Source organism: Manihot esculenta, chromosome 6, assembly GCF_001659605.2.
Source record: "Manihot esculenta cultivar AM560-2 chromosome 6, M.esculenta_v8, whole genome shotgun sequence".
Lineage (NCBI taxonomy): Eukaryota > Viridiplantae > Streptophyta > Magnoliopsida > Malpighiales > Euphorbiaceae > Manihot > Manihot esculenta.
The window spans coordinates 26,084,504-26,106,651 of record NC_035166.2 but is presented as its reverse complement, the minus strand read 5'-3'; the positions used below and the strand labels follow the sequence as shown (position 1 = coordinate 26,106,651).

General features: G+C 34.4%; 4 protein-coding genes across 10 annotated transcripts; all 4 read left to right on the top strand.

Moving 5' to 3' along the window:
* The first annotated feature begins 529 nt into the window (after positions 1-529).
* On the top strand, positions 530-2,644 carry LOC110618164 (hexose carrier protein HEX6). Its single transcript, XM_021761245.2, has 3 exons — positions 530-672; positions 927-1,249; positions 1,353-2,644. The coding sequence occupies exons 1-3, from the start codon at positions 543-545 to the stop codon at positions 2,421-2,423; spliced, it is 1,524 nt and encodes a 507-aa protein (XP_021616937.1). The 5' UTR covers positions 530-542; the 3' UTR covers positions 2,424-2,644.
* Positions 2,645-3,879: 1,235 nt separating this feature from the next.
* Positions 3,880-8,784, top strand: LOC110617695 (uncharacterized Rho GTPase-activating protein At5g61530). 4 transcript variants are annotated; one of them, XM_021760653.2, is made up of 10 exons: positions 3,882-4,079; positions 4,778-4,888; positions 4,976-5,238; positions 5,838-5,900; positions 6,015-6,033; positions 6,432-6,530; positions 6,620-6,697; positions 6,783-7,027; positions 7,847-8,009; positions 8,282-8,784. In XM_021760653.2, exons 2-10 carry the CDS (start codon positions 4,828-4,830, stop codon positions 8,443-8,445), a joined length of 1,155 nt encoding a protein of 384 aa, XP_021616345.1. In that variant the 5' UTR covers positions 3,882-4,079; positions 4,778-4,827; the 3' UTR covers positions 8,446-8,784. The 4 variants fall into 4 exon arrangements, with proteins under 4 accessions (XP_043813643.1, XP_043813642.1, XP_043813641.1 ...); XM_043957708.1 differs by lacking the exon at positions 8,282-8,784 and having other exon boundaries at positions 3,880-4,079; positions 6,783-7,061; positions 7,847-7,984; XM_043957707.1 differs by having other exon boundaries at positions 3,881-4,079; positions 4,819-4,888; positions 5,838-6,033.
* A 702-nt stretch (positions 8,785-9,486) lies between these two features.
* LOC110616566 (probable isoaspartyl peptidase/L-asparaginase 3) lies at positions 9,487-13,144 on the top strand. Of its 3 annotated transcripts, none has more exons than XM_021758980.2 (7): positions 9,487-9,681; positions 9,882-10,056; positions 10,449-10,513; positions 10,639-11,028; positions 11,114-11,172; positions 11,622-11,726; positions 12,625-13,144. In XM_021758980.2, the coding sequence occupies exons 1-7, from the start codon at positions 9,625-9,627 to the stop codon at positions 12,842-12,844; spliced, it is 1,071 nt and encodes a 356-aa protein (XP_021614672.1). In that variant the 5' UTR covers positions 9,487-9,624; the 3' UTR covers positions 12,845-13,144. The 3 variants fall into 3 exon arrangements, with proteins under 3 accessions (XP_021614672.1, XP_021614673.1, XP_021614674.1); XM_021758981.2 differs by having other exon boundaries at positions 9,504-9,681; positions 10,628-11,028; XM_021758982.2 differs by lacking the exons at positions 9,487-9,681; positions 9,882-10,056 and having other exon boundaries at positions 10,610-11,028.
* A 1,869-nt stretch (positions 13,145-15,013) lies between these two features.
* Positions 15,014-22,090, top strand: LOC110616788 (ceramide kinase). Of its 2 annotated transcripts, none has more exons than XM_021759282.2 (13): positions 15,014-15,448; positions 16,528-16,692; positions 16,789-16,956; positions 17,072-17,164; positions 17,863-17,955; positions 18,321-18,546; positions 18,654-18,680; positions 18,879-18,963; positions 19,184-19,333; positions 20,068-20,169; positions 20,379-20,759; positions 21,435-21,501; positions 21,576-22,090. In XM_021759282.2, the coding sequence occupies exons 1-13, from the start codon at positions 15,254-15,256 to the stop codon at positions 21,711-21,713; spliced, it is 1,890 nt and encodes a 629-aa protein (XP_021614974.1). In that variant the 5' UTR covers positions 15,014-15,253; the 3' UTR covers positions 21,714-22,090. The 2 variants fall into 2 exon arrangements, with proteins under 2 accessions (XP_021614974.1, XP_021614972.1); XM_021759280.2 differs by having other exon boundaries at positions 16,789-16,974.
* Positions 22,091-22,148: the final 58 nt, after the last annotated feature.

Sequence of the window (22,148 nt, the reverse complement as noted above, 5' to 3'; positions counted from 1 at the left end):
TTTTTTATCAATAATCTTCCATGGGAAAAAGATGAAAGGCCTAGCTAGGTGGAGAGACCAAGAGGACACATAAATTTTAATTTAAATGGAATTCAGACAATAAAGCAAAACAAATTTATTACATGAGTTCCTTGAACAATCTAGGCTTGATAACTAGTTAAAGTTGAAGGAGATCTTTTGTAAATTTATGGCACAGAACAGGTATAATTATTCTGTGGAGCAAACGTTTACGGATTACGATAGAAGAAGTTTCATTTCCTCTGGTATTTTATTCGTCATGCAGTCGAATTTCTTCCAAGATAAACTTCTCTAGCTTCTTTGTCAGACAACATTTGAGTAAGCTAGTATGATAAAGAAACCCAGTAAACTTCAATAGTCAAAGAAACCCACGATATAGATGATAGTTTTATTTGACTATTCTACACTGATCTCTATCGGTCAAGGAAGACAGCTGCAGTTTACTATCTTCAGCTGAGAAAGCTCTTTTGTTCTCTACCGTCTACAATTTAGAATCTCTCTGTGTCAGCCCCGAGGATTAAGCTATGGCAGTAGCATTAGCCATGACAAGAGAAGAACGGCCTTACAATGGCAGGATCACCTCGTTTGTTGTCCTATCCTGTATGGTAGCTGCCATGGGAGGACTTATTTTTGGCTATGATATTGGAATTTCAGGTCTGTCTCACTAAATTCTGTATTGTTCTCTTTTAGTGCTTGGGGGACTATATATATCTATATATATATATATTTTTCCTGTGTCATGCATGCTTTGTAATCCTTCCATAACTATATTTTATGAGTAATAGAGTCAGGTGCCAGAAATCGTATGTACTGACTGAGTAGAAGTTGATATATAATAAGTTTTGTTGCCCTTCAAATCACTACTAAAAAGATTTAAGACTAATTCGTTTACTTTTTGAAACTAAAAGGTGGAGTGACCTCAATGGAGCCATTTCTCAGAAAGTTTTTCCCAGAAGTTTACAACAAAATGAAGGAAGATACTGAGATTAGCAACTACTGCAAATTTGATAGCCAACTTCTAACCTCCTTCACATCATCACTTTATGTGGCTGGTCTCGTGACTTCTTTCTTCGCCTCATCGGTCACTAGATACTTTGGCCGCAAGCCTTCGATCATTGCAGGAGGTGCTGCATTCCTCTCTGGTTCAGCCCTCAATGGGGCAGCATCGAACCTGTTCATGCTCATATTCGGTCGTGTCCTGCTTGGGGTTGGGGTTGGGTTTGCAAACCAGGTACTCTGTCCTGACGCTAATCAATTTATTCAGATCATGCTTATTACTTTGTATATTCTATTGGCTTCATTAATTACTCCATAATTTACGTTGTTCTACACAGTCAGTTCCCTTGTACCTTTCTGAAATGGCACCACCGCAATACAGGGGAGCAATCAGCAATGGCTTCCAACTCTGTGTTGGAATTGGGGTCCTTTCAGCTAACTATATAAACTTTGGTACTGAAAAGATTGAAGGTGGTTGGGGTTGGCGAATCTCGTTGGCAATGGCAGCAGTTCCAGCCTCGATCCTTACAGTAGGTGCATTTTTCCTCCCAGAAACACCCAACAGCTTAATTCAGCGTCACAAAGACCACCAAAAGGCTAAAGCTATGCTACAACGCATACGAGGGACAACAGATGTGCAAGCAGAATTTAACGATCTCACAAAAGCAAGCTCAGTTTCTATTAAACACCCATTCAAGAACATCATCCAAAGAAAGTATAGGCCACAACTGGTAATGGCAATAGCAATACCATTTTTTCAACAGGTAACAGGCATTAACGTCATTTCTTTTTACGCTCCCATACTATTTAGGACCATTGGCCTGAGTGAAAGTCTTTCACTGATCATGTCCGCGCTGATAGCTGGAGTTGTAGGCACAGCTGCAACATTTATATCGATGATCATAGTAGACAAACTGGGTCGAAGGGTAATGTTCATATTTGGGGGAGTGCAAATGTTGTTGTCACAAATTGTGATTGGATGCGTTATGGCAGCTGAGCTAGGTGATCAAGGGAGCATGAGCAAAGTTTATGCTTACTTGGTATTGACTATGATATGCATATATGTGGCTGGATTTGCATGGTCTTGGGGTCCATTGGGATGGTTGGTTCCTAGCGAGATTTTCTCTTTGGAGATTCGATCAGCAGGGCAAAGTATTGTAGTTGCAGTAAACTTCCTTTTCACTTTTGTTATTGCTCAGACCTTTCTGGCTATGCTCTGCCACTTCAAATCTGGGATTTTCTTCTTTTTTGGGGGATGGGTTGCAGTGATGACTGCATTTGTGTATTTCCTGTTGCCTGAAACTAAAAACAAGCCCATTGAACTTATGGATAGAGTGTGGGAAGATCATTGGTTTTGGAAGAGAACTGCAGGGGAATCGGATAAGAATAGTGAGCACCAAGTTGCCTGATGGCAGACTGTATTCCAAAATGGAATCTTGGTATTTGGTAAAGCTTGCACAGGAAGAGCAAGAGTATTAAGGTAAATAAATTAGAAGGAATTGCATAATGTGTTTGTGAATTAGATTGGATTATTTGTGCTTTTCTTCTCAGAATGTTGTAAAGAAAAATCAAACAACAAAATGAAAAATAGAACAGGGAATCACAGCAGGTGGGCTTCTTTTATATTGGCCAACTTCTTGTTAAAATTGTCTAAGCCATCTGGACACGTTCATTTTATATTATTTTCATTACTCCCGCATTTTAGTATTTTATAAAAAAATGAGGTTGCTTCTTTTGACCCAGTCAACCAAAGCAACTAAAGAAGGGAAAAAGGAAAAGAAAAATAAAAAAAGAAAAGCCTAAGAGAAAATTAAAGAGAAGACTGGTGAATCATTGCTAAGTTTTCTTTTTCTTTTTTCTTTTTTTTAGAAAAAAGAAATGAATTGATGAAAACGACAACTGGGTTATTGATCAATAGCAGAGCATAAAGCCCCATACAACCTAAGCAAATGATAGAAACTTGGTGAGAATGAAGAGGCTGCTTTTTTACAATATGGGAATCAACAGACAATTTTTCTGTGAACAGGCACTTACCTTGTAATGACGTTTGCAATGGATTCCGAGAGAGTTAAGTCCTTGGCACTGTTTTTTTCCCCTAATATAAAATATATTAAAAAAAGAGAAAAATCAACCATTTAAAGCAACTATTCAATGAGTGGAATTGGAGGATGGATGCTTATGAAATGGACTTAAGCAGTCACGTCTCCATCAGCTCGACAAGTAATCACATCAATTTGGACCACCTGCCACTCTTAATTTGTATAATAATTCAAAAGCTGATTCCTATCTTTAGTCCAAAAAAGAAAAGCATCTAAGTCTCCATAAGAAAAAATATTTACTAAATATGTTTTAAGTTAATTCAAAATAGATTCACCACAAAATATATCATGTTGTAATAAATTTAATTAATAATATTAAAATTACTTTTATAAATATCTTTCTTAAAAATTATATTTTTCAAAAAATACAGAAATTTATTCGTTAAAAATATAATATAAATGTGTTTGATATAAATAAAATTATAAATTAAAAGTTCTTTGACATAAAATAAAAAAAAATATTTTATTATTTTATTTATTTTTATTTTAAATTTTATAATTTAATTTATATTAAAATAATATCTATAATAAAAATTCTGTTTGTTTGGTTAAATTAGCTCAGTAACTTTTTTTTTTGTTCAATTTTGATAAAGAAAAACAAACGGGAGAGCCGTTATATCCGTTAGAAGGGTCAAGAAACAAAACACAACATAGCTGATAGTACGCGTGTTCCCAGAGATTGTAGTCGTGGCAATGCCTAATTTGGGAGTGACCTCAACTGAACTCGCTGACCAGTAAATTTTTACATATAAAATGTGAGTGGTAGTACAATATTGAAATACCTAAAAACATTGCTCTCTATCTCTCTCATCTCTGCCAAAGAACAAACGACTTTCATGTTTTTCAACTTTTGAACTCTCTCATCTCTCGCGATAGGACTCCATCATCAAAACTCTCTCTCCCTTTCTCCTTTACCTTGGAATCTGCTTTTCGTTTTCCTTCACCTCCCTTGATCGTTCGCAATAGGTAACTATACGTTTTGCTGAGAATTTCTCAGGTTTTGTGTGGCCTTTTCTTTTTGTTTAAATATATGTTTTTTAATTGGGTTAGTCAATCATTCCTTTTCCTTTTTCGCTTTATAGCTTAATATGGTTTGGAGGTTTAAATGTTTGTAAGATTAGGTTTCTGAATCGTTATCCTTTAATTGGTCTCTGATTTTTGTTTGTTTTGTTTCGATTACTGCCCGGTTATTGGGAATTAAAATTTGTAATTTTGAGCTCAGTCTCAGAGTTACGTAATCTGATTTTGATTTTATTCAACTGTCAAAGCAAGTGAAGTTTGAAACTGAACGAGTTCCGCGATTGATTCATTGGTTGATTGATTTTTAGCTTTAGAAAATTATGGTTATCACAGCGTAGCAAGTACCCATGTAAGAGATATGATCAAGGGTTCTTCTGCAAATTTTGAATGGTTACGAGGCATCTCTACTATATAGATATTTTTTTCCCTCGTTATGGTTGGTTAGAAGTTTGTCTTTTCGGATTTTACTGTCGCGACAATAATGACTTTTGGATGCATCGAATTTGTTTGGCTGCTTAAAAGACTAAAGAAAAATGATAGTGAGCATAACCTAACTGTTTTTTTTGTTCGTATATACTTTTTAATTTGTCGAGAATTTAGCTAATGGTATTGACCGTCTGTTCTTCATCTTTTCTTGGAAACAGAAATTTTATATAAATTTTGAATTCAACGTTTGCTGTTATAGTTGGATCAAATGCCTACCGCTGGCTCCCCACGGTGGCAGGAGAAGGCTAATGTTTTCTTTTCTTCCTCAGGTATCCTTTGACATGTGGATTTTATACTCTGCTCTCTCTCTCCCTCGCTTTTTGTGCTTTAATTGTGGTTCTGTACTTTCAATGCAGGGGCAAAGCTCAAAGAAGCTGGGCAATCAGCTGGAACATTTGTGGGAGATGTTGCAAAGGATGCAAAAGGTAATGTTGCTGATGTAGCAGGACGGTTTGGGTCAGCAGTTAAAAATAGATGGGCGTTTCTTCGGGAGCCAGCGACCAGGCATGCGTTGCAGGAAAATTTGATAACTGCAGCTGCTACAACCGGCATGTTCTTGAGGAAGGGCCTATCAGACACAAAGGAGAAAGTTGCTGTTGGCAAGACAAAAGTTGAAGAGGTAATTCTGCTAGAAAATTTAAAATTCATTTGGTATATGTTTTTAGATGAATGCAAATATTCTGTAAGGTTATCTGATTTTTTTGTTCATGGTCGAGCTCATCATCTCACATCCACAAGATAATGTGGATAATATGAAAAAGAATACAGCAAATTGTAATAACAGAACTCTGAGAAAGAGAAATATGAATCTTTGTGTTATTTTTAATAGGTTACTTCTTGTTTAATTTAGCAAAAGTTGCCTTTTAGAATCTTAATGTTCTCAAAGAGCAAGAACTATTGTGGAGGTTTTCTTACACTTCTCATATATAAGACCACAGTCATGATTCTGTGTAAGATTGGAGGGAGTGAATATGTGATATCTTATCCTCAAAATCCCCTGTATTAGATGTTATTGTACACTTGTACAGTTTATTATACTCTCTAACATTATGAACTTATAATTCATGATATGCTACACAATATAGAAAACTTAAAGTATGATAGGAAAGTCAATCAACAGAGATGCTTATCTTTCTTCACAGCAGAATAACACTTAAGATGGGTTTATACAGCAAAGCACTAGTGATCAAGAGGTCTGAAATTGTAAATTTATTGCAGGTAGCAAAAAAGACTGCTCAGAAGAGCAAGACAATTTGGACTGATATTGAAAGATGGCAAAAGGTACAATATTTTGACTTTCTGAGGCTGCTTTCTGTTATGAAATGTTTTTTTCACCTTTTTCATTTTCGCATTCACTTATATGTTTTGATATTCTCCTTTCTTGTCCATTTCCAGGGAGTTGCAAGCACTGATGGTAAGATTACTAAACATTAAACGCCTTGGGTATTTAATGGGAGTTTTTTTTTTCTTCTGGCTTCCCTTTTCCTGCTTCTCCAACTTCCAAGTTGGATCTATTGGTAGCCAATTCTTTCGTTGCAACTTTGTCCAGAGCAAGGAAAATTTCATTTGTTGGGGTTGTGCAGTTATGACTATGAGGAACTTACTATTTGTTTATAGTTCAAAAATTGTGTTAGAGGATAAAATTCTATTCTTTATATTTGGGAAAATCTTGTTACTCATTTTTAAAGGTTGGGTTCCTGCTTCCTTTATGCTCCAGTCAAGACAACTGTCTGTCCTACTGAATCTAATATTTATGCATGCTAGTAGTAGTAGTAGATATATTGATAGCTGCTTATTACTATTTATCTTCAGTATTTGGAGTCCCAGTTGAGGTCACTGTACAACGACAACAATCCAGCAGGCTTGTTCCCCATATTTTGGTCAAATGTGCAGATTACCTCGTATTATCAGGTTATTGATATGAAAATCAGATGTGGTACTTATCCATTATTATGCTGCTCATGTAAACTGAGATCGATCATTATTGCTTTCCTTGCTAGGATTAAACGCAATGTACTTATTTAAGGATGAAGGAGATATAACAGTTATTCAGCAATTGGTTTCTTTATACAACCAAGGTACTTTTATGCTTTGTGTTCAGAAGTGATGATACTTTGATTCGGTACGATACTATATTTTAACATTGTCCTCAATATTTTGTAGATTCCAATGCTTCATTGCCAGAAGGTGTGAATCCAATTGATGTGGCAGCTCTGATAAAATGTTACCTTGCAAGCCTCCCAGAGCCCCTGACAACATTTGAGCTCTACAATGGGATTAAAAGTGCTCGTTCTAGCATACAAGCACTGAAAAACATCCTGAAGAAGCTTCCTACTGTAAACTATATGACCTTGGAATTAATCACTGCACTGCTGCTGTGTGTCAGCCAGAAGTCATCTCTTAACAAGGCAAGGAACAGTGCTTCCCCAACAAAATAGCTGGGTCTCTTTCTTCCTATGTTTTTGTGTTTATGCATGTGTGGAACTGTAGACACATCTGAGTTGTGTCCCTACTCCTGCTTCCACCAAGGGCACTGGTGATTGCAGAAGAAAGGATTCATGTTGATATGTTTTCTTTTAATGATTTCAAACCCAAATGTTTCTTAGAAAAGATTGCAAATGGCTGCTATTTGCATGTTAGTAATGTATGCACTATTTGAGACTGCATGTTTGCATTATTCTGTATTTTGTGGTAGGTTGTTCTTCTATGTGGCACTGTTGATAGTTTGCAGCATATTTTCTTGTTTTTATGTGGGGCTGACCGAGAATGGGTATCTCTATTCATCATCATGCCCATATGTTTTCATTTATCTGCTGGTTGACTTGCTTCTGCATTCAGATTGTATAGATAAGAAGTTGTGATTCTTTACCTTCACAAACTGTCATCAAGTGTCCGTCAACCATGTTATATGAATCTCAAAACAATGATTTGTTTGTGAACTTTGGATAACTGATAGGCCAATCTAATGAGCTGGTGAGATGACTTTTAAGATGTTTATATTGTTTGTGCGTTTCACTGAGTGACAAGTGTTTTAAATATAACATGCTTTGTACTTTGATTTGACTTGTAAGTATCCTTCAAAATGATCATCTAGCCCCTTTTGCCTTTACCTCTTTGAATAACTTTTGAGCATGTATATGGATTATGAAATCCGTAAATGTATTTCATCATGGCTATTTTGGATGGTTATCTGATACACATGCTATGTGGTTTTTTGTCTTCTGAAGATGGATTCACGAAGCCTTGCCATGGAAATAGCCCCGATCATTATGTGGCAGAAAGAGCAGAATCCTGATAGTTACAAGCAATATTGGAGTCCCACATCAAGAAGTCCTTCCAAGAAGAGCAAGGATCCATCACCTACCTTCAGTGCATGGGACATGCTTTCAGGTGAGCCACTTGAAACAATTTCTGTATATAGCACAGGAAAAAGAAAATCACATTCCATAAGTTGACATTATTTTGTACTTGATGAATGAGAGTGAGTTCATCAGATAGCTAAGCTTTTATTTCTGTGGATAACACTTGTAATGTGCTTACTTTCATTTTCTTTACACCAAGTAAAAATACTAAGAGGGATGGATTATTCTGTTGACATAAAAGCAAAAAGAACACTATCTGGCTCTATTAATGGGGATTTAATTATTCTCTTATGGCTGCAGAAGACGGTGAAGGTGAAGGTGAAGGTGAAGGCACAGATGTTTCGTCTCCCATTCCCCTGGATGACGGTACGCCTGTGGATTTTGGCGCTATTGAGGTTGTTCAGTGCCTCATAGAACAGCACAATACAATTTTCACAGATGCAAATGAGACAGTTTGGAGGTGAGTGTAAAAATCTGAGAGCACCTGTTTCCAGGATTCCTCATGTGACATTATCCATCCATTTGGACAGTGGAATGCTTGATGTAGTCAACCATTGCTCAATAGCATGCAGTACAGCTTAAGCCAAACCTGAGACTATCAGATGTGGTTCTGTAAATGTTGTGGTTAGGAAGTTTTATGTTCAGAACTATTGGTATTTGAAAGAGCATTATTTTGCCCTAACAAATTTGTTTGGGAAAGGAAGACCAATAAGACATGTAAAGCTGAACAGTTGCTTTCTTCAGAAACTCTGGTTTGGTTTAAGGAATATTTTCCGGAAAGAAAAATTGATTTTCGACTAAAAGTTGCTACAGCTGAGATTAATTTTCCATTGTTGCTATTGCATTTTGTTACATCTCCCATCCAACTCTCTGATTCAGAGCTGAAACTCCCTAATAAAACAGATGAATCTTTTATCTTTTACACAATCACATAGGAAAAAGGGAGGACTCCTAGGCTTTCTAGGGAATTAACTAAAATTTTTATATTTTCAAATTATTCAATTAAAACATTTATATGCTTTGTAAACTCAAACTGTTTAGGTTTCTTTTTTATATAAAAATATTAATAATTTTTTTAATTTTAATATAAACTAAATAGTATATATATTTAAAATTAGATGAGTTCAATTACATATATAGTTAAAATTACAAAGATCATGTAATATAAATATGAATGTCGGTTAATAATTATTTTAATAAAAAATTAAAAAATTTGATTTTATAAAATATAACAACATTTTAAATAAATAATTTTAAATAAAAATAAATTATTGGCTTCTTTAAAAAATTTAAAAATCTGATAGTAATTTTTTCATTGGAAAATAGCTGTATTTTCTTTTTTAACAAGGGATTGGTAGAAAAACACTCATAACCGAGAATAAATAAATAAATAAATTTCATTGACGCAAATAAATAAATCAATTAAAAAAATTTTAATTAATTGAACACGCAACGCGACAAAATACGGGCAAAACGCTGAAGTCCTGATAATTGAATTGGGCTTGGGGCTAAGACCGCGAACGGGTCACAGATTGCTGTGAGATGAGCCAGAGCCTTGCTTCGTCACCTGCAAGTCAAAGCATATTCCGCGATTCAACATTCCGTCCAACGGAGCATAATAGCTCTCTATCAGTTACATCTCCATGGCTCTCGGAAGCATACCCACATTTCTTCTCTTTATTTCCACCTTCTTCTTCATGGTAAGACTGATCTCAGTTGTCCAACAGCATTCTGTTTTATCGGTTGCTTTCCGATCAAATAATGGTAAAAAATGAAGGGGAAAAGGGGAACAAAGACCGAACTTAGCATCCCTGTTCAGTTCCAAAATTTCTGGATTGTGTTATCAAATTTGTGATGCGGGTATCCATTCTATCTTCTCTCACTAGTTCCTGCTTCTCAGGTACTGGGGGATGATGCAGTTGGGAATTCGGTGAAGTACCCTCTAGTTGTGAGCACTTGGCCCTTCAAAGAAGCTGTTAAAGCTGCGTGGAAGGCTGTTGATGGTGGGCTTTCTGCCGTGGACGCTGTTGTGGAGGGATGTTCGACTTGCGAGGAACTTAGATGTGATGGTACAGGTAATGATTTCATCAAGCGTTGAAAACGGTTTTCTCCAATCATTTGCGTTGTCTTATACCACTTAATAGTTGACGTTTATGATTTATGGGCAAGTGTTATCGGCATTTGCAGATGCCATTTCTCACAAGCGTAATTGAAGAAACTTCCTGAATGATTTATTGTTGCAAAATACGAAATATCTCAATCTTTTTGCCATTCTTCTATACAGTAGTTGTACGTGTTTATAAAGAGTCCTGCTAAAAGTTCAATTGTGTGACAAATTCATGATCTTTTTGACGTTGCATTTTATGTTTGTTGTGTGAGCGTGAGCAGAAAAATATTGTCATATGCCCGTAGAATTGTTCTTGTAGATGCTCACTATCCTGGCTTTGCTTTAATATGTATGGAACAGTAGGGCCAGGTGGAAGTCCGGATGAAAATGGAGAAACCACAATTGATGCCCTAGTCATGAATGGGGTAATCACCTTTCTCATATTCCTTTAATTAACATTACTTTAGTGTTCCTTCTTAATGTTTCCCTTGTTGCTTCACTATATTAAACAAATGATGAAGATCATCCATTTTGCTAAGGATATGCATAGGTGACAATGGAAGTTGGAGCTGTTGCTGCAATGAGGTATGTGAAAGATGGCATCAGAGCTGCAAGATTAGTGATGCAACACACGGAGCACACTTTGCTTGTTGGGGAGAAAGCATCAGTCTTTGCCATTTCAATGGGTCTCCCTGGACCCTCTAACCTTAGTTCATCAGAGTCCATAGAGAAATGGACTAAATGGAAAGAAAATCACTGCCAACCTAACTTTTGGAAAAATGTTGTGCCTGCTGGTAGTTGTGGCCCTTATCATCCAAAGGGCAAAGTGGATGTCAGTGAGGAATGTACAAAAACCAACCTGATGGGAGTTGCTGAACTGAGGTCATCTCATATTAGCCCTCACAACCATGATACCATATCAATGACTGTTATAGATAAAGTAAGTCGATGGAAGAGCGAGTTCAATTTTTCTGATGCACGCTAACCACATTCATGCTTACAAGTAAACTTAGTTTTGTGTGTAGATGGGGCATGTAGCTGTTGGTACATCAACTAATGGAGCCACATATAAGATCCCTGGCAGGTAAGGTGAATACATGGTCTGTGGACTATAGGTTAAACTTCATTTCTGGTGATTTGTATTGTTTGCCTTGTCAAACTTGGGTTGTGAAAACAAGGTTCATTCAAATTCCTTTTGTTAGATCTAACAAAGTTGCAGATGGAGTAAGAGGCCATGGAACTGACTACCAAAATTGTTTGCTATATTCAGCAGCATCTTTCAGTTTCAATTTTTATTGTTGAAGTTTGGGAGTATATTTCTTTGTGGAAAAAGTGATGATACTGCACTTTTCCCTCTCTTGTGGATTTTCCGACTTTTGAGCGTCTCTACTTCAACTTTTGAGTTCAGGGTCATTTAGAATCCAAATATTTCCTGTTCTTTCCAGCAAGTTCAGAAGCCAATCAGATACAACTTTTGTGCAGTACAGGCATTTAGATTATGGGCAGCATAATGCATTTTTTCTTTGACTGCAGAGTGGGTGATGGACCAATTGCAGGATCTTCGGCATATGCGGACAATGATGTTGGTGCTTGTGGTGCAACTGGTGATGGTGACATCATGATGCGCTTCCTTCCATGGTATTGTCCTAAATATCCTTATTTCTGATTCTGAATGTGTTTTTATTTTTATTTTTATTTTTATTTTTATCTTAGTTGAATTTGGGTGTAACAGTGTCTTTTTTAGAATTTCAGAGTTGGGTTAAATTCTAGTAATGCTAATAATCTTGGTGATTCAAGAAACTAAGTGCGCTTAGCTGACTCGAGATGTTCTGAGCTTTGACTCCTCGTGTACTAGTTGAGCTTAATATTTTGGATGATTCCATTTTGCTTATCCTTTTTTGGGTTTAATTCCAAGGAGATGCAACTAGCTGTACTACTTTTACCGTCTTCTTGAAGAACTTGCAGAATAAAGATACCATAAAAAAACCTGAAGCAACTGTATTCACAGGCTCCTACTTCACCCATTTTGTTGCTCCCCTGCTTATGCCTAGCCATAGTTTGGTTCAGGCCTGGAATCTGCCAGTCCGGTTCCAGGTCTGGGTGCATATCAACCTTTTTATTTTTAGAAAAGAATGGAAAAATTTAATAAACATTTGGATTGGATCAAAATTGGACCAAGCCAGAATCAAACATGGACCGGGTGATCCTACACTCCAATCCCGGTCTGTGCTTCTAGGAACTGGACTGACCCAAACTGGTGGCCGCCACTACTTATATGAACCCTAAATGGCTAAAGTACTTATCCATTTTATCATGTTTTGGCATAGAGTAAGGAATGTGCATTTTTGGGATACAAGAAGCTAGTTTGGATTGCCATGAGCTCTCTTTCCTCATTGGATCAGCTCCAAAGCTTGATGATCTACTCACTTATGTGACTTTTCTTCTGCACACAACCTTATCCTACTTGCTTCACTTTTGCAAATTTTACGTTCTGGTTTATTTTTCTTGAATCCAAGTTGTTCACTGTTTTCTCCAGCTATCAGGTTGTGGAGAGTATGAGGTTAGGTATGGAACCAAGAGCTGCTGCCAAGGATGCAATATATCGGATTGCAAGAAAATTTCCAAATTTTGTGGGAGCTGTGTTTGCCGTGAATAAGAATGGTGAGCATGGTGGTGCTTGTCATGGATGGACATTTCAATACTCAGTGAGGAGCCCAGAAATGGATGATGTGGAGGTTTTCACTGTATTCCCCTGAACCTGAACTAGGAACCTATTCAATGCCGTAAATTTGGTCCATAACATTTGTCAGGGTGGTTTCTTTCAGAAAGTATTGTTATAATTTTGTGCAAATGTATGATGTTCCCAAGACTTGTCTGATTGATGAAATAGAACAATTATTCTTGTTTTATACAAAGGACATGATCAGTTTCCTGAAGATTAAACTTATCCAAAATAACAAAATAAAAATAAACATTCTATGCAAAATGGACATAAAATATTAAACTTTAACAACCACGGGAATGCCTTCAATCAAGAATCATTAGATTTTTTTTTTTTTTTTTAATAAATGCTAGCGAAAAAAAAATCAAATCATTGAAAAATGCATACCAATTATTCAAAGAAAACATGAAAAATAAAAAAGAGAATAAAAAGAACTAAACAATTACTTAATCTACAAATCTGTATAATAGTTATTATTGCACATTGATAAATAACTTTAAATTATACAAAAAAACTATTCACGAATATTATTTCACATTTAAAATCAAATTAAAGAATCTAAATTAAATATTATTTCATGAAATGTTATCACAAAATTTAATTAAATATATTAATTGTGAGACTGATAGTATAAATGTAATTAGAATATAACAAAACAAATGTGAAAGAAAATTAGAAAAATAAATGATGAAAATAATAGGATATAACTGGTAGAGGTGAAAATTAGGTTATTTGAATTTAAATTTGATTTATATCAGTAATATTTAAATTTAATTAAAAATTAATTTAAATTATTCGAATTTATTTAAAATTCAATTATTATTATTGAATAAAATTTGAATTCGTTTATAATATTTTAATTAATAATTTATATAAAAAAATATTTTTTATTAATTGTTTTTATTTAAAAATTTAATATTTTTTAAAAAATATTTAAATTTTAATATTTAAATGAAAATATATATAAAAAATTATAATTATTATTGTAAAATATATATTTTTATGTTAAATTAAATATCTATATAGTATATAGTACCTACAAATAAAAATAATTGGAAATCTAAATCCAATCCAAATCCGCAATCATATTATTATAAAAAATATATATTTTATTATTAAATTAATTATTTATAAAACTGTAAAACTTAAATTATATTCGATTTATATTAATAATATAAATTCGATTAAAAATTAATTTAAATTATTTAAATTCGTTCTAAATTTGGTTATTATTATTCAAATAAAATTTAAATTCATTTAATTATATATATTTTAATTAATAATTTATATAAAAAATATTTTTCATTAATAATTTTTATTTAAAAATTTAATATTTTTAAAAAATATTTAAATTTTATTATTTAAATAAAAATATATAAATTTTTTTTATAAATATTATTGTAAAATATATATTTTTATATTAAATTAATTATATATATAAATAGATTCGGATAATGAATACGTATAAATAAAAATTAGAATTCAAATCTGAACTCAAATATTATTAAAAATATATATTTTTATATTAAATTAATTATTTATATAAACTACAAATTAAATTATTTCAATCTGATTTATATTAGAAACACTTGAATATAATTAAAAATTAATTTAAATTATCCAAATACATCTAAACTCGATTATTATTATTTAAATAAAATTTAAACTCGTTTAATTTTATATATTTTAATTAATAATTTATATAATTTTTTTCATTTAAAAATTTAATATTTTTAAAAAATATTTAAATTTTAATATTTATGTGAAAAAATATAAAAAAATTTATAAATATTATTATAAAATATATATAAATAATTTAAATAATAAATAACTTTTAAATAAAAATAAAATTTTATTTTTTAAATATAAATTTATTTTATAAATATAAATTGATTTTAAATTTAATTATAACTACCTAAATTCATATTTATAAAATTTGATCAAACCAAATATTTAAAAACATTCTATCCATTGCCATCCCGTGTTGGCTCAAAGAATTTATCAATTAAATGCAATCTTTTTAAGTTCAACATAGAACGGCTGTCTGAGAGCGAGAGCTATTAGATTATTTGGTTAAAAATAAATAAAATAAATAAAAATCTACTGCCCATCGGGTTGGTGGCAAAATCATCGGATCCGAATCTTAGGACCCGGTATTTTTTTTTTCTTCCTTTTTGAGCGGAAATAGTGAAATGCGGAAGCCAATGCCAAATTCGTAGCCCAATATTAATATCTACTACCTTTTTCCTGATGTTGTCTCTCCATTTCAGATTATCTTTTTTCTCTGTGTAATAAGTCTGAGAACCTGATTTGGATAAAGGAATAGCGAAATTTCACTTATCCATTTTCAAATCAGGTTGAATTCATCGCAAGATATCTCAGATTTTGTTTGTTAATTTTTAAAATAATAGACTTCAAGTTGTTTCATTTTTAATCTGGTTTAATGGAAATATGGAGAGATAATGTGGGTAGTATTAGTATTGGACGAGATAATTCTCCTCTGCATAACGTAGGGGTACAAGATGTGGAAGCACCATCGATTTTGAGGTCAACCCTTTTCTTAGATCATGTTGGGGATGTTGTCCTGACTCTCGATTCTGAAGGGTTGTCTTGGGATTTGCTTGATTCTTTCGAAACTGTAAGTACCTTGATCCCTTAAATGTAATTTTATATGCACAAAAGCACCTAATTGGAGAAAAAAGGTTTGTGGGCTTGCTTATTTCGTCATATTCTGTTCTCAACTGAAATTATGAATTGATCGGTAATGTAGTTTGTTTATTTTTCAAATGATTGCAACGGCCTCTTTTTTGGTGTTGGGAGGGAGATAATTGGAAGATGCCTAAGCTCAGTATTATTTTTGTTTTTCGTGTAAATGCATTGATTATGTACCAGTGATCTGATATTTAATGAGTAAATGGTCTTTGTACTTAGGTTTTGTTTTGACGTTTGATAATAATGAGGAATAAATTGAGTGCTGCCCTGTTCATTGACTTTGTGAATTGATATCAAAGATGGAAAAATGAGATTAGATAATATAGTCTACGTATTCTGAGAGTAACTTCACTTGCTTTGCAGAAATAGAATTTCCTGGCTTCCTTTTTCAGGCAAAGGGTAAATTTTGAACCTCTTGATGTAGGACCATAGGCTCTTTCTTCTTACTCCGAATTTCTGTAGGTTCATTGGTTCGCTGACATCCTTGAGGGAGAAAGAAGATTGGCTCTCCTAGGAAAAGCAGTTGGATTTTAAATGCAGATATTATTTTAGAGTTTGTTTATTTCTTATAACTTGGTTTGTATACATTTAAATGGAGGCCGTATGCGCTAGTTGTTTAGAATTTCTTTTAGAGGTGACTTGAAGATTATTTCTGGTCCTTTTCTGGTTTGCCTATGACTTGAAGCTGAATTTTAAAAGTTCAATCATCTGGAGGTTGATCTTCTTCCCTTCTTTCTGCCTTTCCCCCCTTCTTTTTGCGCTTGCTCTGTGGCGTGAAATATTTGTAATTTGCCAGTCATAAAACCGAGCATGAATGTAGGTTTTAGAATGATTTTTTGATGCACTTTATTGACATCCATCCTCTCTCTCTCTCACTCTCCCCCTTCAAGACAATTAGAAAACTTAGCTAATTACTAATAGATATGTTCTCTAGTTGCTAAGTATTATGGTAAATTAGATACTTAAACTTTCATGTTCTGATGCTTTTCACATTTTTTGTGACAGGATGAATCAGTTTGTTTGGGAATTAAATTTTCACCCAAAATTGCAAAGGAGACCAAATTTTTTGATGTGTATGGTGTGGAGTTTGTTAAATATGGTTTCATGCATGGATCAAATCCTGCTAATGTTGGGAAATATTTTTTGAGTTGCAAGTTTCGTGACTCTGAGGTTTGTTTTTATTTCTGCTATTAGTTATCCACTGTTTGTTAATCATATGGAAGTATGTTTATGATATCTACATCTTTACAAATAAAACTATTGTAGATGCATCGCTTTAGAGTGCATGGTGTTCAAAAGTCTCATACTCAGCCTTGTCTGTGGGTCCCGACCACATACACTTTTGGTCACAAGGATTTGGAAACTTGTCAGTTATGGGTTAATCGAATTAATGCTTCACTGAAGATAAAAAAGGAGAGACCAAAGAATCTTCTGGTTTGTTCTGCAATATTAGTCAGTTGCTATGCCATTTATGTTTTTCAATAGATATTCAGTTGAAGGCATAAACTAGTTATAAAAATGCTTCCAGACTTTATTTCTTATTGACTAGGTTTTCGTTAATCCAAGGAGTGGGAAAGCAAATGGCTGGAGGACTTGGGAATCTGTGGCTCCCATTTTCTCACGTGCTAATGTAGAAGTGAAGGTATTATCTTGCTTAATGAATCTTTGAACATATGTTACTAGGTTATGATCGTTGCATTATCCTGTAAGCTACCTATATTTTTATGATAATCTGTTGTACTGGCTGTTCCTGCACTGTTCTTTGATTGTATGGCAATGGAAATTGCACTAATACCAAACTTCTAATTGCCCATGGTAATTGAATTGTTGTGTTACATGCAACTGATACGCTTATGACTTATGAAATGCTTATGCCACCTAGAAAACATAATCATATGTTTTATTTCTTGTAACTAACACCTTTCATACAAGTTAATGTTGCCCTTTCTTTTGAATTTTTGTCCATTACAGAGTTACTTACTGTTAAATTTGGGTCAGACCTAACTCACCCCCCAAAAGCTAGCTCAAGGGGAAGGAGTGTCTATGGCCCATATAAGGGGCACATTACCCCTTTCCACAACCGATGTGTGATTCAACACACCCTCTCATGCCCAGAATTTTACTGGTGTGTGACATATTTATGGGAGGTCCAACATCGGATGGGAGGCTCTGATACCATGTTAAATTTGGACCAGGCCTAACTCACCCCAAAAAGTTAGTTCAAGGGGGAGGAGCGCATATGGCTCATATAAGGGGCATATTACCCCTTTCCACAACCGATGTGGGATTCAACACTTACAAATTGCAACACTTTCTATTTGTTTTGAATTTTTTCTTCAGGTGGTTGTAACTGAGAGGGCGGGACATGCATTTGATGTGATGGCATCTCTTGCGAACAAGGAACTCAATTCTTATGATGGTGTCATAGCTGTTGTAAGCATCAGGATCCTTTCATTTACCTCACTTTTTGCTTGTCTTTTTATGTTAGCAGTAGGAAATATTAGATCATGGGATTTTGAGGTCCATTAATCATTGCAGTGTGTTTATGCGATGGTTGATGCCTCAGTTAGTTTATAAAGAAACATACACGCTGCCAATTGTGAATTTCTGCAACTGCACATATATAGATCCTGATGTAACTGGGGATGAATGCTTGGCTGCTGGGAAATTCATGTGGACCAGTTCTGCCAATTGTTTTTTGGTTTCAATCTCTGATCTGTTTCTGCACTATGCTAAGTTTCAAGAGCATTTTTTACTAATTTCTAATTATTGCTTATTGCTATTCAATATGGTTCTAGGGCGGTGATGGTTTCTTCAATGAAATCCTCAATGGGTTTCTTCTTCCTAGGTATAGAGCTCGTCACCCGCCATTTCCTTCAGATTTCATTCATTCTGTTGAGGGCAAGGGCAATGCTTTAGTTCCCAAGTCAAATGAGACAGTTCCTGAAACTGCTCACAAGAATGAAGACAATTCTCCTCTTATTTCAAGTTCTACATGTAATAGATCTGGATTAGAAAATTTCAGTATGTTCCTTAGTATCTTGACATCCATACAAGTAAATATCTGGATTTCAATTATAGTAGCACCTAGTGGTTAGCTAACATGTTAGTTCATGTATCTGAACTTACAGGAACAGAAGATGGTGCTAATCCTACAGGTTCGTAAACTCTAGAATCTAGGTGATTTCAGTTTACTAAGATATCTTGCTTAATTCTGTCTCACAATCCAATGGCAATTGTAATAAGAACCAGATGAAGCCAGTAGGAGGATGCATCTGCTAATTTCACATGTCTATTGGCACCCAATGATGCATAATGTCTAATTATGGTTCCTTTGCTGCTCTGGATACTGACAGATCAAGATTTAGAATTCTCTCGACTCAAAGAACGTTTTCGATTTGGGATTATTCCCGCTGGTTCAACTGATGCCATAGTGATGTGGTATTTTCTTCTTGTTAATTATTTTATCCTTATTTAACACGTAATAATTTTTGTCTCTCTCAGTTCATTTGCTAGAGTTTGGTTGCTGGGTTGTTGTCAGGACTGAGTTTTTGCAATTTCCTTCTCTGTATACTTGTGTAAAATGTTATTGACAAGTGTGAATATATGTATGTATATATGCATAACCCAATTTTTATTCTATTAAAATTTTCTTTTGCAGTACAACTGGAACACGAGATCCTGTAACATCTGCATTGCACATCGTCTTGGGTAAAAGGGTTTACCTTGATATAGCTCAAGTTGTGAGATGGAAAGCATCATCTACAGCAAATATTGAACCATGTGTACGCTATGCAGCTTCCTTTGCTGGGTAGTTTCTCATTTTCACTGTTGTCATGATTCTAGTATCCCATGCATTAAGTTGCCCCATTTTCTTGTTTTCTTCTGCAATTTCCCTTTTTGCTTTTGTATTGGGCTTCCTTATGTGGCTGCACAGCACGCTTATGGTAGAACTAGGATGTTTGCAGCTAATGTCCTTTGTATGTTACCAGAATGTTCTTTTCTATTCTCTTTTAATCCTCTTCTTTCTCTTATGCAACATACTCTCAACTGTCTCGAGTCTGGATTCCCTTTTTCTGCATCTCTATTTTGATCGATACACAACAGAATATCTTTCAATTCATAAGGAAGCTGGGACTTGGTATATAGCATACTCTCATAAGTGTTCATTGTTTAATGCAGTAGCATTTGTAAGTGGCTCTAAAACTCACTGTAAAGCAAGAGATCCAACTTCTTGTTACTCTATTGTGCTATTTCATGATTTTTGTATTTTTTTTTTCTCTATTTCTATTGATTAAGTGAATGTCTTTTTTTTTTTTTCAATTTTTCCTTATTTTAACATAAAGGTAATGTTACGAATTCTAAATCAAGAGGCCACTAGACTATCAATTTAATAAATGAAATAAACAAATTCTGCTTTTTTTCTGGCAATTGTCTGTATATATCTAAACCAGTGGCGGCTGGACAGTGATAGAGAAGCTTTTTTCTGCCATCTTCTAAGATGTTTTTAGGAGCTTATCTTGTATTCATCATTCATTATTTTAGGTATGGATTTTATGGAGATGTTATTACAGAGAGTGAAAAATACCGTTGGATGGGCCCCAAACGTTATGATTACGCTGGAACAAAGGTGTTTTTGAGACACAGGTATTCTGCTTCTTTTTCTGTTTTCGTTTGTTTCCTTGAGGTTTCCCAATTCTGAAGAACTAGATCTTCTTTTTTATGTTGTGTTTGGCATAAATATTGTCCTGTTTCTTTGGCTCTTAAAGAGAAACTGCAATAATTATTGGAATTCAGAAGGATTTGAAACTGTTTCTTTGTGCTTTTTCTCATTGTAATTGTCTTTAAAACTTTAGGTCATATGAGGCAGAAGTAGCATACATGGAAACTGAATCAGAAAAAATAAATTCATTTGCTGGGAAAGGTCATCTATTTAGCAGAACGAGAGCTGTGTGGGGGCCTGAAAAATCAGAAAGAGCAGTTTGTCGCATGAACTGTGGGGTCTGTAAAAGAAGGCCTTCTTACATGTCTACAAGAAGTCCTCGTGCAACACCCTATTCACGCTCAGAAGAAACTAGATGGCGGAGATGCAGAGGACATTTTCTTAGTATTGGTGCTGCTGTAATATCTAACAGAAATGAAAGAGCACCTGATGGTTTGGTGGCTGACGCCCACCTTTCAGATGGTTTCCTGCATCTTCTGTTGATTAGAGATTGTCCTCGGGCTTTATATTTATGGTAATGAAAACCTTCTCAAGGCACTATATTTTTTTGCTTGACTGGCATGGCTGTTTGTTTGGTTTAACTAGAGGTAAATTTTCACTTGAAATTCAATAATGTTCAGTAAAGCAGCTCATTGCAATATGCAATGTACATTGTATTTTAGTTGGGTTCTTCAGTGCTGTAATGTAGCTGATGGCGATTGTAAATTTTCACTTGAAATTCAATAATGTTCAGTAAAGCAGCTCATTGCAATATGCAATGTACATTGTATTTTAGTTGGGTTCTTCAGTTCTTCAGTCTACACTTCTTCAGGGTATTTAGGGGCCAAAAAAAAAAGACGCAAGTAAAATATGGGAGTGCTTTGCTGCCATTGATGCACTTTACCAAGCACAAGAGAAGATCTACTTGCTTTGGTTTTTGTCATGTCCTCCTATTGATCCCTTAACTTATTTCTAGTTAGATCATTCATAAATGTGTCTTATTAAGTAATCTCTCATGATTGTTCTCTGCTGTATGTGAAGACATTTCAGGGGGAGATAAAAACTGCTTATTTTCATATTCTCAAGTTTTAACACCCTTTCCCCTTCTATCATCTGATGTCCAATTTGTAAAAAAATCTAGGTTGCTTGTACCTTACTGGATAATTTAAAAAATGCTTTTATGCCATTAATCATGATTAAAAACATGCAGGCACCTTACCCAGCTTGCAAAAAGAGGCGGAAAACCCCTGAATTTTGAGTTTGTGGAACAGCACAAGGTACTTTTCTTTTGGTACATCACAACTATCTCATGATTCTGAAATCTCCTAATTATTTTGTTTGTTGTTCGTAGACCCCAGCTTTTACATTTACTTCTTTTGGCAATGAGAGCGTCTGGAATTTGGATGGCGAGCTCTTTCATGCACACCAACTCTCAGCGCAAGTGTTTCAAGGGCTTATTAGCTTATTTGCTTCTGGTCCTGAAGTTTAGTAGAAGTGCCTATCAGGTGGATTTATTGGTCTGTAATCAAGTTGTTCAATGACTTAGTTTTTATATCTATCACGGATCAGGTTAATGATATCTGGAGAGCTTCCCAAGCGGCCTATAGTTCCAGAGGTGATGAAGTTTCAAGTCGATGTCTGCTATTTTGGCAAATGATCTAAGATTAGTGGGATTAGGGATGATTTGATGTTGTAGCTTATGTATACAGTGAACCGAATGAATCCATAGAGAGAGGAAGAAGATGAAAAGCAACAGATTGCATGTTCTGTAACCATATGCAAATTTAGAACAGTTGGTTTTAAATTGAAATCGGTTTGATTCAAAACTTTTTTCCTCTTTTAAAAAAATAAATTTGTATTGATTTATCTGATTTCTTTAATTAGTTTTACTATACAAGTTAAATAAATGATATTTTACAATTCT

Excerpts from the sequence above, each read along its gene's own strand:
- LOC110618164 (XM_021761245.2), top strand. The coding sequence starts at position 543 with ATGGCAGTAGCATTAGCCATGACAAGAGAAGAACGGCCTTACAATGGC. Across the intron at positions 673-926 it reads CTATGATATTGGAATTTCAG|GTGGAGTGACCTCAATGGAG; the intron begins GTCTGTCTCACT and ends TGAAACTAAAAG. Across the intron at positions 1,250-1,352 it reads GGGTTGGGTTTGCAAACCAG|TCAGTTCCCTTGTACCTTTC; the intron begins GTACTCTGTCCT and ends TGTTCTACACAG.
- LOC110617695 (XM_043957707.1), top strand. The coding sequence starts at position 4,828 with ATGCCTACCGCTGGCTCCCCACGGTGGCAGGAGAAGGCTAATGTTTTC. Across the intron at positions 4,889-4,975 it reads TGTTTTCTTTTCTTCCTCAG|GGGCAAAGCTCAAAGAAGCT; the intron begins GTATCCTTTGAC and ends CTTTCAATGCAG. Across the intron at positions 6,698-6,782 it reads GGTTTCTTTATACAACCAAG|ATTCCAATGCTTCATTGCCA; the intron begins GTACTTTTATGC and ends AATATTTTGTAG.
- LOC110616566 (XM_021758980.2), top strand. The coding sequence starts at position 9,625 with ATGGCTCTCGGAAGCATACCCACATTTCTTCTCTTTATTTCCACCTTC. Across the intron at positions 9,682-9,881 it reads TTTCCACCTTCTTCTTCATG|GTACTGGGGGATGATGCAGT; the intron begins GTAAGACTGATC and ends CCTGCTTCTCAG. Across the intron at positions 11,029-11,113 it reads CAATGACTGTTATAGATAAA|ATGGGGCATGTAGCTGTTGG; the intron begins GTAAGTCGATGG and ends TTTTGTGTGTAG.
- LOC110616788 (XM_021759280.2), top strand. The coding sequence starts at position 15,254 with ATGGAAATATGGAGAGATAATGTGGGTAGTATTAGTATTGGACGAGAT. Across the intron at positions 16,693-16,788 it reads GCAAGTTTCGTGACTCTGAG|ATGCATCGCTTTAGAGTGCA; the intron begins GTTTGTTTTTAT and ends AAACTATTGTAG. Across the intron at positions 18,964-19,183 it reads ACTGATGCCATAGTGATGTG|TACAACTGGAACACGAGATC; the intron begins GTATTTTCTTCT and ends TTTCTTTTGCAG.